General features: G+C 40.6%; 1 protein-coding gene across 1 annotated transcript in view; it reads left to right on the forward strand.

Annotated features, from left to right (window-relative positions):
• Positions 1–398: 398 nt before the first annotated feature.
• drosha (drosha ribonuclease III) overlaps positions 399–15,466 on the forward strand; it is an 80,719-nt gene continuing 65,651 nt past the window's right edge. Inside the window, exons 1-12 of the mRNA XM_034148106.1 lie at positions 399–553; positions 1,351–2,188; positions 2,271–2,339; positions 3,015–3,327; positions 6,834–6,996; positions 8,463–8,623; positions 10,038–10,118; positions 11,857–11,943; positions 12,206–12,292; positions 13,588–13,659; positions 13,984–14,065; positions 15,108–15,176. Of these exons, the coding sequence (XP_034003997.1) occupies positions 1,353–2,188; positions 2,271–2,339; positions 3,015–3,327; positions 6,834–6,996; positions 8,463–8,623; positions 10,038–10,118; positions 11,857–11,943; positions 12,206–12,292; positions 13,588–13,659; positions 13,984–14,065; positions 15,108–15,176 (2,020 nt within the window). The 5' untranslated portion in view covers positions 399–553; positions 1,351–1,352. The remainder of the gene's footprint in view (positions 554–1,350; positions 2,189–2,270; positions 2,340–3,014; positions 3,328–6,833; positions 6,997–8,462; positions 8,624–10,037; positions 10,119–11,856; positions 11,944–12,205; positions 12,293–13,587; positions 13,660–13,983; positions 14,066–15,107; positions 15,177–15,466) is intronic.

Here is a 15,466-nt window from a genome sequence, read left to right on the forward strand (position 1 = left end):
TACCATTATTCTTAATTCTTTCAAATTATCAACGAAAAAGTACTCATATTTTAAGAATCCATACATTTAAAATAAACAGACCTTTCTATTCGTGCAATGGAGCTGTTGTTTGCCATGCAGGGACAGTATATTTGTTGTTGTTTCTGTAAACGTTTGAAAAGAAAATAGATTTGACAAACAGCAAATATATATAACGCAGTAATATCTTATGAAATATCAGTATGAACGTCTAAATAATGAACAAAAACACATTGTGTTATTTTAGCACAACATTGTAAAATGGTTTGTTTAGGCGCTGCAGTGGTGCAGGTATTTCATTGGCCAATGACGAAGTCACCGAATATAATTGGTCTACCCACGGTCCCTCTCTGTAAGCATTCCTACTAGAAACACGGTCCCTTAGAAATTGAGGTACCCAACAGATAAGGTTATTAGCTTCATATTAAAAGCCCTTTTTAAGACAATTTACGCCAGTGTGACTGTTGGATTTTTTCACGAGAAGTAAAGAGGGAATGATACGCTTCTGTTGCTAGCGCTCCTTATCTTTTTGAAGGTAATGTATCAAACTTGTATCCTTGTCATGGCGTGCTAGTAGCCTTGCTAATTGGCTGACATGTTCCTCTCGGGTAACGTTAGCCAGGTGTGACTTGAACTCACAACATTAGAACGATATCTTGAACCTACAATTGGCTGCTGCTGTTATACATACGGAACACTTTAGTTTTAACGGTAATATTTAGTCAGTAGTCAGCGTGTTTTGGAAAATAGCATCTGTAGCCACCGCTAGCTAGCTAATGTTGCTGCACAGCTAACACAGCTGCATGAGTGCAAACAATTAATTCAACGGTGTTCAGCTGCTGCTTATGGCAAAATGTGATGGCTTCAGTAAACTACGAACTAATTAATTGCGTCATTTTGTTATGCTTATCAACAATATCACCATAATGTTTTTGAAAATATTAAATATAATGTCTCTCATTTCTGTTATTAAGGTTCATGCACTGTTGCTGTTTCTAAGACTGTATTCCCATAACGTTTTATTTACCTAAATATCAGCTATGAATTCATTTCCAACACCATAAATCATAAACTAATGTTAATCTAAATGTAGCCCTAACCCCAACCACTGAAGGGGCATCAATGGGAAACAATTGTTGAAGGGGAAACTGACTTCAACACCAGTTTGCAAACTATTGTTGTCTCAGTAAGGATTTGGTACACAGGCTACAAAAACATGTCCCCCTGTGTCATGCAGTTAAGAGTTAAAGTATTAAGTAATATTTGATCTGGGTGCATTTATGTTGTTAGTTTATTTCCGGTATGTAACTTGATTATTTTGTGTTTCCACAGTTATGTCTTTCCACCAGGATCGGGGGAGTCCCAGGGGGCCCCCAGGTCAACAAGGCGCCGCTCAAAACTACCATCCCACCAACATGAGGCCCCCCCCACCCCAGCCTCCTGTTCCCCCGTACCACTACGACCCTCAGGCCCCTCCTGGCTCAAGCTACCATGGAAACAGCGGCTACATGCCTCAACACTCTGACTTCATGCAGTATCCTCCACCAGCACAGTCCCACCCCCCTAATTCTCTCAACCAGTGCCCGGTGCGCCCACCTTTCCCCAAGCCCCCTCTCCGGCAGGGCTTCCCTGAACCCCCGCCTAACTTTCCCCCTCCTCCCCTCCCCAGCTCCACAGGTGGTCCCACATCAGGGTCTGCTCAGAATGCCTACCACCCTTACATGATGCCTCCTGTGCCCCCACCACCATTAGCTCACCAATCCATGCCACCTCCTATAGCTTCTCAATCTATGGGCTACCACCCTCCATACTCCATGAACTACCCTCCCCATCCTCCTCACCCCCCTTTCCCTCCTCCTGCATTTAGCCCCGGCTACAATCAGAGCCCCAACTCGTTCAAACCAGAGCAAAGCTTCAGGCAGGGGCAGCAGTACAAGTATGAGAAGCCCATGGACAACAGGAGGTCTCCAGAGAGAGGGTATCGCCAGGAGGAGCACAGGCAGAAGGGCTTCGGCTACCATGGTGACAGGCATAAAATGGAATTCCCTGCAGAGAGGAAGGAGCGCGTGAGGAGTCCAGACAGGCGCGGCAGGCCGGAGGGGGGTCGGCACAGGCCTGAGTACGACAGAGGGCACGCCTCGCCCGCACACAGGGGCAGGGATCGCAGCAGGTACTTGCATAGCAGTAGCTCTCCTATGGGATCAATGTATGAAATGATTTGATCTCACAGCCATGTGTGTGTTTGTTCACAGGGAGAGGTACCGTCACAGAGAGAGTCGGAGGTCCCAGTCGCCTGACCGGCACAGGAAGAGGCCTAGAAGGTACACACGCTGTCCATTAAGAACTGATGTGAATTATACATTTCCACCAAAACTCTGCTTACTGCTGGGTAAAAGTCTACATCTTTTAAATATCTTTCCCCTTGTGTAACTTTAGCTATTAAATCAACCAGAAACTAGTAGTAATTTGAATTCCACATATCAAATCGGTTTTGTTGCTTTCACCTTGTCTCACATTCATCAGAATCAGCATTCCTTTATTATCCCAAAAGGGGGAATGAACAGTGTCACGGCAAACGTGGCATAGAAGGTACAAAAAAGAAGAAAGCATGCACTAATACAAAATAAAAGTAGACATTGGTAATAACATAAAAATAAAGAGAAATAAGTACACAACCATGGCTTCAAAATTAGTAGCAGCTATTGAAGTAAAACTAAGTGACATGACAAAAAGCATATTATTAGTATTGCAACCTTAACATTTTTTGTGAAAATATGTATTTTTTACATAAAGTGATTTTAGCACAAGTAAAATTGCACATTGCATGTTTTTTGCTGAAGATCTCAACAGTCTGTATTTGGTATTCATTTAGCAATTACAGCTGCCTCAAGAGTCCCCTAAACTTGGTCCTTTGGTCACATGATAACCAGTGTTCATAACCTCCTCCTGGCTGATTGCAATAATTGTTTTTCTTTTAATTCACCTGTGCTTTGTAGTCGTTCCACGAGCAGAGACCGTAAGCGCGGTCGCTGGGAAGACGAGAGGGACAGAAGGTCAGAGAGCTCGTCCGGCCCGAGCAGAGAGCGCAGCTACTCGTCTGTCAGGAGCCGAGAATCCGAGGAGACGTTCGCTGACAGGGAGCGAGAGCGAGAGCGAGAGAAGGAGCGGGACAGAGAGAGAGAGAAGGAGAAGGAGAAGGAGAAAGAGAAGGGAGAGGACGAGAAAGTAGAAGACGCGCAGCTGAAACCTGCCTGGATCCGCTGCACACACGCTGAGAACTACTACTCCAATGACCCCATGGACCAAGTGGTACTGTTGGCATTTAAGTCTTAATTAATGATCCTATGCCCTGTGCTTAGTACCTAATTGTGTTTATGCCCTTAGGCAGGAATTTGCAAAGCCATATAAACGTTCTTGCCTGCAGGTTAAACTGGAGAATAACTAACTTTCATTTGTTTCCCATTAAAACTGATCTTTTTCCACATGACTGGAAAAAGTAATCCTCACGAATCTTCAGTCTGCAATTTTACTATTTTGTCTTTGAAGGTGGTGTTGAAGATTTGAATTAGCTGCTCTCAGACACGGTATCTTTTTCAGCCGTTCAGTTAATATCCAGTGCACAAAAGACGGCTCAGTCATCATTTGCAAATCACCACCTTCATTCTGAAGCGCTTTTCTTCACGTCTTTGGGATAGTGCCGACTCCTTTTTCTTCTCTAAGACTCTGACCTTTAGCAGGAGTCTCTGGGTGCTTGCTTCATGCTGTCATCAGTTTCTTTTTATTTGCCACAAATTACACCTTCCGCCCAAGAGTCCTCCTGACCTGTCTTTCAATAAAACCAGAGTGAAGGTAAATGTCTTTTCTGCGCTGACAGAGAGGACACTGCCTGTGGGAGTTACTGTAGATTTTCCAAAAGGGTTTTGAATCAGATTTAAGGTTCAGCAAAGTGAGGGCAGATCACAGCAGCAGATGAAATTTAACTTTATTTGGTAAAATCATTGTCTAAGAAATCAATAGACATCTTTTCTGTGGGGTATATATTTAAAACATATGTCTTAGCCTGCAAAATCAATCATTATTACTCACAAACACACAGGATGGAATGACTTAATAACCTCTGTGCCATAGACAAGTTTAATCCAGTAAAGAGAGACTCTTGGTGTGCACAAAATAAAGAAAGCCATGGGCTGCAGTCGAATTGTCAGTTTCTCTTAGGAACCTTCCTAACGGAGTGAAATGACCTGGAAGTACTTCAGTGGCAGCCATGATAAGAGCCGTTTGAATTCTCTAGATGAAAGGAAAGGAGGTTTCAAACTTCCTTTATAACCTCCTTTAGCTTAGGAACCACTGGACCTTCCTTTACGAAAGAAAATGAGAAAATGCTGCCCCACAATGCCTTGCGGCCGCAGCATTTCAGGCGAGGGGATATTCAGCCGTTCACGGAAACAACCGATTATGATCGAGAAATGATATCATGAAAGTTACGGTGCTTATTAAGCATTTTAAAACGTATGTGGTAAGTTGCCAAAGTGCTTTGTTTTGAACGTTCATCAGTATTATAATCAAAAAGAGAAATATGAACGTTAGTTTTGACTGAAATGATCAAATAAAGTCAACATTTCAGTCTTTACTGAGCTGTGTGGGGTTTGTTCAACTTTTAAAAGATGTTTGATGGTGATATACACAGTGATAGATGTTAAGGACTAACGTTTATAATAAATACATTTGTATTTATTTTAAGATCTTTTCATACAATCATACGTATTGGGATCATTTGTATTAATGTGGACCGGAGGGTGAGGGTGACGAGCATAAGTTTCACTTTCCTTTTTTATTTCAATTACAACCTCGTTCATGAAGAATTTATGTTTCTCTGTTGTCCACGTTCATAAAGCATACAACAACACAATCAGAGCGCGGTGCAAAGTCTCTAGATCAGTGGTTCTCAACTGGTCGGGCCTCGGGGCCCACTTTTTCCTTTGTCAATAGATCGCGACCCGAAATTTTGAACCACTCAAATCTATTCAACAAAAAATTGTGCTGTAATATATACACTTTTCAGCATACAATATTAATTAAAGTGAAGTACAGTGCATATATCCCTTCACAGAACTAAAGTATGCTTTTAAAAAAGGTTTAATGAGATGATGGAATCAAAGCTGAACTGTATAACATAAAAAGGCACACATGCTGAAAACCCAACCCCAGGGGGTCTGGGGGGATTCTTTTAGAAATACTAACATATATGCATTCTGGTACACTGAGAAGAAAATAAATAAATCTATTGCTACCCAACATATTAATATTTGATGCCATTGTTTGTTTTTCACTTTGTTCTGACAGCTGAACTTGCTGCTCCTTACGGCCCGTCCACACGGCGGCGTGCGTTGAAGCTTCAACGCTTCTGCCCATTCACTTTGAATGGGGTGACGTCACGCTTTGCCGAACTGCATTGTGGGAGCGTTGCTTCGCTTCAAAAGTTGAGCAATGTTCAACTTTTGAAGCTTCGGCGGAAGCGTCAGCCAATCAAATCATATGCCAGTACAAGCTCTAGCCAATCAAACTGCGTGCTTTTGTGTCCGGGGCGGGAGATTCATGTGATTGGTTGTTGGTCGAGTTTCAGACAAGCTCACCGGCAAGCTTCAACGCACGCCGCCGTGTGGACGCTGCGTCACAGAGAGAAGAGTAAAGAGGAGATAGTCTGTGTGAATTACTTTATTGTGGGTAAGGGTAGATAGCTCCCATTGTTCTGTGACCTGTCAATCATCAAACCGGGGGTCATATTTCATTATGTGTTCATTTTTATCTGAAGTTGTACCCATGGATGTATAAAGAATAGTTCTACCGCAAAGTTATTCTCCGTGGGGACTTCAGGCAACAATCTTGATTCTGATTGGCCAGAAGACTCGAAAAAACATCAGCAAAGATGTTTTATTGAGAAGATGATCACTACGTGACAGAAGTTTTCAAAACTGTTTATGGTCTCCGGTACTTCCAGTCCAACACCTACTGCATGCACAGCGTTAGAAAATTGGGCCTTCAAAATAAGTTTTAAAAAAATATATATATTTTTTTCTTCACTCACACATCTGCGACCCACTCGAAATTGACCCACCAGTTGAGAACCTCTGCTCTAGATGCGTCCGCCGTTGTGTGCCGGCGAAACTCCACGGAGTACCGCGGCTGAGAAAATATAAAGGTTGAGTGTGTGTGTGTGTGTGTGTGTGTGTGTGTGAGGAGCTCCAGGGATTGGTCCATTTGGACCAGGGTATGGTTACGTCACTATACTCAGGAAGAAAGAAATGGAAAAAGAGAAATCTCCAACGAGGCAGCATAGACAGGTCTTTTCTGTGTTAGAGTTTTACTCGCTACAGGGTGTACTTTGAGGGTTTGTGACTGCAGACCGTTTACATGCATAAAAAGCTACATAACACACAAGGGGACGGGTAATAACCGGAAAAGCATGACATGGGACCTTTAAACATCCATGTAGTCCGCTCACTCCCCTGTATAGAAAACTGTAGTTTCCCCACAGCAGCAGACGCATATTCATGACGTCCGCTGGCGCATCATAAATACGTCGGATAGTGAAAGTGCAGTCGGATTCTCTAAAGCACCGCAGTCTCTTCTCCTAAATCCTTTTGAATTCTCCTATCCACTATTCCTTAACCCTGTGACGTTTCACACAGAGGTCAAGGAATAGACGATAGTAGGTGATTTTTGGACTATTCGACTGCAGCCCTAGACTGAGGTAGCTTTTATGTAACATTTAAAAACAATGGACAAATGTATTTATTTTATTTGCACGTGTTCAGGGGGATTCCACTGTGGTGGGCACCAGTAAACTGCGGGATCTGTACGAGCGCTTCGAGGAGGAGCTGGGGAAGAGGCAGGAGAGGGCGAAGGCTGTCCGGCCCATGTGGGACCCCCCCAAGACCAAGCTGGACGAAGACCCTGGTGGGCAGACCTGCAAAACGAGTTGGGTACAATTTGTGATAAGTATAAATGTACATTATAATCAAAGTGTTCATGTAATTTCAATGTATTTAAGACAAAAAAAGCACAGGTTGTTTTAACAATGCTGGACTTAAAAAAAAAAGAAGAAATTAGACAATAACCAAATTATATATTAGCTTGATCTAAATAAGTGGGCATTGCATTTTCAAGTCTTTCATTAATTAAGCTATATAAATGTTAATGTTAGGGAGATAAGGATATTTTATTGTCATTCCAGAACATGTTAAACATGAAAGGGAACCAAAAGAGGTCCTATTAAAGTTACGAATACAAATATACCAGGAACAGGAGCACACAATAAAACACCATGAAAACTAGTAATGGCTAGCTAGCTCGCTAAAACAACAAACAGATGTGATTAGCAGGAGTGACATGAGGACTGGATTATATCAGACCTATTTTGGAAAGTAAAAATGATGGGGTCATTGTTGATAATGCTTTAAAAGTTATCAATGGTAAGCTGAGCTCGAATTCTGCACTATGCAAAGAAAGTTATGAAGCAATAGCAGTCAGCGATTTATTCCTAAAGCTGTCCTTCTCCTGTAAGCATGTATGTTCTGGGTAAGTGGAAAACAACAATGCGCAAACAGTTAACACATCTGTTGGCAATCTTTTGTAATTGATATGCACAAAAGCGCGCCGTCTCCTCGGCAGTGCATTAGGCTGAGGCAGAGATTAAGTTCAGCGTTTATGATGTTATCTGCGGGGCTGTCAGCCTGATCCGTCTCTCTCGGAGCTGCAATAATAGAAATGTTGCTCGGGAAGATCTCCTTTGCTAAACACGATGCTCGGGGCGCTGACTTCACAATCGAGTGCTCGAGTCAAAATGCTGATAAGGATTGAAGACTGCTTAGCTAGGGAGCACAAACTATTCCAATGAATAGTGATTATAAATCTTATTTTTTAAGGAAAGAAAAGAAAAGTAGGAGAGAAAACATGATTTCCAGATGTCAGCATTGGCAAATGTGCTGCTGAATCTCATACAAGCTTTAAAGTCTGCATTTGGATGTAAGGAGTAATTCTAACAAAGTAGAATATTCAACCAATGAATCACAATATTGATTGGTTAATTACTCTGAGCTACATATGTGAATATAAGTAATTATTTCTCACTATAGGTGTTTATATGGGGCTCATCTAAATGACTGTATGGTAATGGTGTAATGTCTTCCCTAGTTACACACGTATTATGATTGAACTTGCTTTGTGTGGATAATTATTCCTCTAAGAGTCAGCAGAGTGCACCATTTGAAAAACATTTTTGACAGATTGCTTTACGGAGACTTTATGTTGTTTCATACTTTCTGAGGGCACAGCTGAGCCGGGGAGCTTAGACAGTGAGCGCGCTGCGGCTCACCGTATTATGTATCCGCTGTCAGCCCTGTGACGTTGCAGCGATTAAAGCCCCTTTTGCACTTTGCTTGCAGAAGACAGCAGCAGTGAGTCAGACTGCGAGTCAGATGGGGAGGGAAGCACCTGCTCCGGCAGCTCTGACTCAGATGTTTTTGATGTCATCGCTGAGATCAAGAGGAAAAAGGCTCACCCTGACCGGCTGCACGACGAGCTGTGGTACAACGACCCCGGCCAGGTCGGTCCCACCCTCTGGCGCTTACCGTTACAAATCATATTCTACTTTCATTTCCATTCTTCTGTAATCCAAATACAGGTCTCACAAAGTATTAAAGGTGGAGAACAGGACAGGATCATTGCTGTTCTTTACTTAGATTCACTTTATTGACAAAATGGATCTTCCTTACATTCTAAGTAGCGTTATCATTAAAATGAATATGCCTTTAGATCTTTGAACCCTGCCTTTGTTCTTCACATCAAACATACATGAGTTTTCACACAGTGAATGGCAGAAGATAATAACAGTAATCTGAATAAACATGGCTTTGGAACATCTAATACTGCCTCTACTTGAAGCAGCTGCTCTGCCACAGTCAACAAAACACAAATAATTGAACAATCCACTTCACGAAATAGAAAAAACGTTCTTTCCCAAAAGCAAACAAAACTTTGATTTTATCATCAAATGCAACATGTGTGCCGTCGTTTAAATATATCACATAATGGAAGAGATGCACTTATTTCCTTGTAAAAGCAATTTGGCTGCCAGTCAATCTGTAACCTAGATACAGTACAAGGGCCGCACAATTAATGAAATAGCAATATTGATTAGTACTATATTAAAACCCCAGGGAGCACAATATTTGTTAAAGGCAAAATATATGTTTGAATACAATATTGTGGAGCTGCAGAGATAACCCCAGCCTACAAATGGTATTTTACACACTCAAATAAAAACACTTTTGTTTGGTTTAGATTAGGGCTGTGCGATTATGGCAAAAATCATAATCACGATTATTTTGGTCAATAATTGATATCACGATTATTAAAAACGATTATCCATTTACTTTGAAAACATCCATATATTGAAAAAAAAAATTTGAACAGTATGTTTTTAACAGTTGATTACCCTGAACTTTAAGTATAATTCAACAGAAAAACCAAAAAAAAGAAATTACATTTTTTTTTTTTTTTAATAAGAATAATAATCGTTTTATTTCGATTACATTGTTTTCGTAATCGTTGCAAGCCAAAATCGTAATCGAGATTAAAATATGATTAATTGCACAGCCCTAGTTTAGATCCTGTTAAAAATCCAACCATAATCATGTTTTTTTCTTGAGTCATAATAATCACAACTTTTTTCAAATTGTACAGCCACATGATGCCTGAGTTCAGGTCCTTTTCTACAACAAAATCGTATATAAAAAAAAGACAATTGAATATTTAGTTCTCCCTTTTTAAAGAATGACTGTCAAACTGTTGTTTAGGTGTTGGTAATTGCACAATAAATGACACAGGCTAACGTTAAACTCCAGTGGAGCAATGAATGCGAAGCGTTTAGAGCTGTACAGTGTCCTGCAGACCTGCTGTTATACATGACAAGTAGCCGGAGCGCTTGTGTCTGATTTACGTATTTTCTCCCTGTCCAGATGAATGATGGTCCCCTGTGTAAGTGCAGTGCCAAGGCCAGACGTACAGGGATCCGCCACAGCATCTACCCGGGGGAGGAGGTATGACACGCCGTGAATAAATCCCCTTTCATAACCTTGAAGTAGTGCCACAGAGGGCCAAGGACATTATTCTAGTCATTTTAAATGTATTCTCTGTACATTGACCATTTTCCATTGCATTTAAAGGGACAGTAAGTGAGATTTCATCATCCCAAAGAACCAAATGATGATATTACATGTACATCAGTGTGAGAACTTGACAGGGGTGTTGATCTATACCAATGACTCATCGATTTATTTGCCAGCCGCTGAGATTTCTGCTTTCTCGCTTTGCTCGGTTTATGAACCAAAACTCCCACATAGACCCAACTTCAAATGAACAATCTAACACGTTCAAGCAAAGAAAAAACAACTGCAAATGTCAAAGCTATTTTATGTTCCCTGTATTTATCATAGGTGTGATATAACACCTTTTTTTACATTTGAAGCAAAACACTAAGGCTAAAACATGCACTTTTCTATTTTGGACTCCTTTAAGACACAGGAAAATAAAATGACAAAATACACATTAAGAATTGTATTTGACTACACTTTGCCTATTAGGGAAGATTTAAAGGGACATCCACTAGTTAAACGTGTTTCCCTATTCACTTATATTGTCAAGCTATATGTAGGAATCTTGCAATACATATTTTTTTAAAGCTTGTTTTCTAAAATGAGTTTTCATTCCTTATACTTAAAGCTAGAAATCTCCAATCCAGCAGAACTTTCATCCACTAAACCTTCCAGTCCAATTTCTATCTATATTCCGAAGGTTTCTATGGAGGGTTTTGTTCATATATCATTCATAGCCTGATTTATAGAACATTTTTATTCCAAAAAACATGGCGAAAATAGATTTTTGAGAATATTTTCTGACTTGTGAGGCAAAGAGATATACAAAATTCTCTCTGTAAAAACACTTCTTCTCCAATATTTCGACAAATGGGAAGTCATTTGAACCACAATGTTTCCATCAATTCACATTCAACTTCACAAACATGTAAAACGTAATATTTTACATGAGTAATCAAGTGTTGTGTACTGTTTTCTATTACTGTGGATGTAGAGCGTTAAAACAGTTCAAATGTTTCCTTAATCAACTGTAGTATCTTCCCTTAAGGTGGCTTTTTTAATTTTTTTACTTAATAATAAATGCATTATCCTGTATTTTTCCAGCAGTATTTTTCATGGAGGTAACCTTCAGAGAAATGCTTGTTAATGTTCAATATAGTAGATTTCTTCTCACCGGCAACTTTAACAGGCGTAGCTTGAAGGTCATTTAATAACTTAAAGTACGTGGTGGGGTGTAAAAAAGAACAGAGCTCGCCCCCTTGTTCGTCCATTAGCTGACTAATTACTTGTTACGGACTTGGCTGACCTGGGCATCGTTAGTCAATTAATTTGTTTTTATGGGTTCATGCAGTGTATTGGAAATGTGACTGTGTTCATTAAGAGCATGTCAATTATTTGTACTTGTCAGGATTTACTGGAAAATATGAGTTAGATCTGTTAACACAATTATTATTTGGTCTCTTGTGATGTTTTAATGTTTTGTTAACATTAACTGGGTAAGTGAAGTTCTACAAAATACGGCTTGTACGTTTGGGGTGTTACAAATTCTGGGATATGTAAACAAAATCTGTTTCTTTTCTCCAAACATAATTCGTATATATTAGATGTGTATCTGGCCCTTTTCTTGTTCTTATATTGTGCTGTTAAAGACAATAACTATCAGTTTCTGGTGTGTCTTTTTCAGCAAGTGAAACATTGTCGTCCAATGAACAACAACTCTGGGAAACTGTTCCACTACAGGATCACCGTGTCTCCTCCCACCAACTTCCTGGTAAGTCTATTTTGTCAAGACCCTAAAAGTGAGACCAGAAGTTTCTTATCTGAATAACATTATATGATCAAATGTGAATTTTCTTCCTTTCAATCATGATTTCCCCACAGTATTTTTCCGCATACTTAAGCTGCTATTGTATCGCAGTATTATGATTGAGTATACATATACATTTTCAATCAGTTTCATAGCAGTGTATATATTCAGTTTTCTCTACATAAGCTGCTCTGTGTTTGAGTGGTCTCACTGTTTTCTGTTTCAGACTGACAGGCCGACAGTGATCGAGTACGATGACCACGAGTATCTGTTCGAAGGCTTCTCCGTTTACTCTCACACACCTCTCACTAACGTAAGCTGTCTTTAATTTGTGCATGGTGCAGGCATTAAGCAAATAATGTTACACTACAAAAGATTCATCACTGTACACTAGAATGATTCCATTATATCTGGAAAGAGACATTGCTCTGGAGCTTTTCGAGTATATTTTTGGCACTTTGAGCAACTAGCTGGATATATAGAAATAGATGGAGTCCAAATACTGTTTTTTTTATAATCTAGTTCCATTATATTGGAGATACACCAAACAAGGCTAAAATCTGCAACAATCGACAGTTACATCCAAAACAATTGATATATTCTACTAAAAAGAAACTCAATATTGAGATTATGGGGTGAACTCAGTTTAAGGCAGGTTAGCTCAGCATTTGAGTGAGAAATCCCCTCCTCTTTTAGCTCCACTCCACTTCAAAAATAACTTGAAATCGGCTTTTTGGCTCTGGGTGGACTTCTTTGTGGCCCGGACACGGAGCTCCTCTCTCACTATGCTGACCTTGTCTCAGAGTCCTCTCAAACATTAGAGAGGTCGTAACTTAAAAGAAACCTCTCTTCCGTTAGACACTTGAGCTCTCCGCCTGACTTTTATTCTAAGGAGGAACTTTAAAGGAAGGGAGAAATCGAGAGGGGACCCTATTTCTTGAAAGTGTGTTCAAAGTGTGAATATCCTCTCCCTTAGATAAACATGCGCGCCTGTGTCCGTCACTGTCTGCGCGCGTGTGTACCCCCCCTGCATGTTTGAATAATAAAGCACTTGGTCAATATCCGTCTAGCTTGTAAAGAGCCCTGAGGATTAGGCATGATTTGAACTGGATAATTTAAGCAGCCCTTGTTAAAAGCTGGGGTAAACGCTTCGTGGCAGCGTGGGGATTAGGGACCTCGGAGCGTGCTGATATTAGCCCCCCGCTAGTTAGCCGCCGGGATGGGCGAGAATGAATGTGGCTCCCAGGTTAATCTCTTAAAATGGACCCCACTGACAACAAAGGATGTGTAGCTAGGGAGATTAAACACAGAGGAGCAGGCTTATCCATTTAGAGAGATTTCAGTTGCTTAATTTTCAAGAGTCAGGTGCCCGCTGATCTGTGTGGAGGCATGTGATTCTTGGTTTTTAAATTGACTGAACTTGTGCATGTTTACAGCCTGGTTTCCAAACACTAATTCTTATGGTGGTGACTGTCATTTTAGCTGAGCTCCGTGGCAGAGATGAGGTTTTAATGAGTTTCCTTAAAGCTGTAACCTCTGTCTAACGCCATGTTAATGAGCGGGCCCGTCCTTTCTTCTTCTCGTCCTCTGTCCCTTTCATCATCACAGATCCCATTGTGCCGTGTGATCCGCTTCAACATAGATTACACCATTCACTTCATAGAGGAGATGACACCGGAGGTCAGTAAAACCCCGCTTTATCTCGCGGCTCTTTCTCACCCCTTTTTGTTTTCATCTCAAACGGCTGAGTCTGAGCACAGCTGAGCCACACGTAACCCTCACACCTGAGTCAAGGTGCTAATCCTCCGAGAAGAGGGAGAAGAGATTCTTTTAAACCTGCCAGGGTTGATTACATCGATACGCTGGCTTATGTGATAAAGTTAAAGAACTGGATTTACTTATCAGTCATCTCTACGTTAATACTCTTTATGGCAGTATGCTTTTTTTTTTATTCTGCTTCTACTGCGGGCTCACATAACACTGCCTTCCTTCCCCTGTGGCCAGAACTACTGTGTCCGAGGCCTGGAGCTGTTTGCCTCCTACTTGTTCCAGGACGTTCTCGAGCTGTATGACTGGAACCTGACAGGTAAGATTCCCAAAAAGGGATTTGAAAGTTTGCAGGAAAATAAGAGTGTGATGGTATACTGAGGTCACATTTTGGTTCATTCCCATGATAAGATAAAGGGTCAGGGTACAGTGAAAGAAACAGAAAGACCTACCCCTCTCGGGAATAAGACACACTTGCAACTTTGGTGAACTATTTTCAAAATAGAAAATAAGGAACTTTTCAGAAACTTCTGGTTAACACTGTACGGACTAACGCCAAACAATTGACTAAAAGGCAACAGGACACAATAGGAAGATCATTAGCTTGTTGGAGTGTCCTTGGACAAGATACTTAACATTCTTAACAATGCCAGGTCTTTGATGCTGCTGCAACACAAACATTTCCCAAATTGGGATCAATAAAGTACTATCTTTGTTTGTTTGTATTGTTTGTTTGTAGCCTTTATTTAACCAGGTTAAAAAAATCCCATTGAGATCAACGATCTCTTTTTCAAGGGAGACCTGCGGTACATTAGTTACACATATAAAAACAAACAGAAAACAAAAGGACATCACAACATAATTACAGGGGTATACATTAGCAACCTATTTACATTTACAGGTATCCAATAACATTTCATCCAGCCGTGCTTTAAAACGATGCAAGGGAATCAAAATGCTCAGTTTCAATATTTTTTGCATGGTGTTCCAAGCTAGAGGAGCAGCGCACATAAAAGCTTTAGTACCTAAAACAGTCCTAGCACTTATCTTATTCCATTTACGAAGATTAGCAAAGTAAGTGCAGATTGCTTCAATTGTTGATTAAAACTAATCACATACAATTTGCAGCTCCAATAATAATATGAATATGACCTCGACTATCAACCATAATCATATTTCAAGTAAAGGCCCTTTTATTTTACAGTCACATAACATTTGAGATTAAGAAAGTGCATTGATGTTGAATTCTGGTTTATAATGATGATGCTTTTAGCAACAATGTGGTGATTATAATTTGACAATTAACTTAAATATTTAAATAAAAAAAGAAACTATAAAAAAGACTCTGCTCTCTCTTCCAGGTCCGGACTTTGAGGTTGCTGGATGCCAACGGTTCCATTTCATGCCCCGCTTTGTCCGGTTCCTACCAGGTGAGACTCTCAACAACCTACCACAAACCTGTACCACTCACCTTTGCTTTGTAAGTTTGTCTCCCTCTGGTGGCCAGTGGCGGATCAAATCAAAACGTGCTTCAGAAAACAAAAAGAGTGTCCAGTAATGCTTCCCCCCCCCCCCCCAACCCTTCTGCATGTGCCGCTGATGATATCTGATCTGTGGTCTGGACCTGCCGTGTGGCGCTGCTGTGAAGCTGCATGGTGTTCATCTGCGATACACATGATGGTGCTGGTGCTCTATGAGATCTCAACAGTGTTTGTTATGA

This window comes from Trematomus bernacchii, unplaced genomic scaffold (assembly GCF_902827165.1).
Source record: "Trematomus bernacchii unplaced genomic scaffold, fTreBer1.1, whole genome shotgun sequence".
Lineage (NCBI taxonomy): Eukaryota > Metazoa > Chordata > Actinopteri > Perciformes > Nototheniidae > Trematomus > Trematomus bernacchii.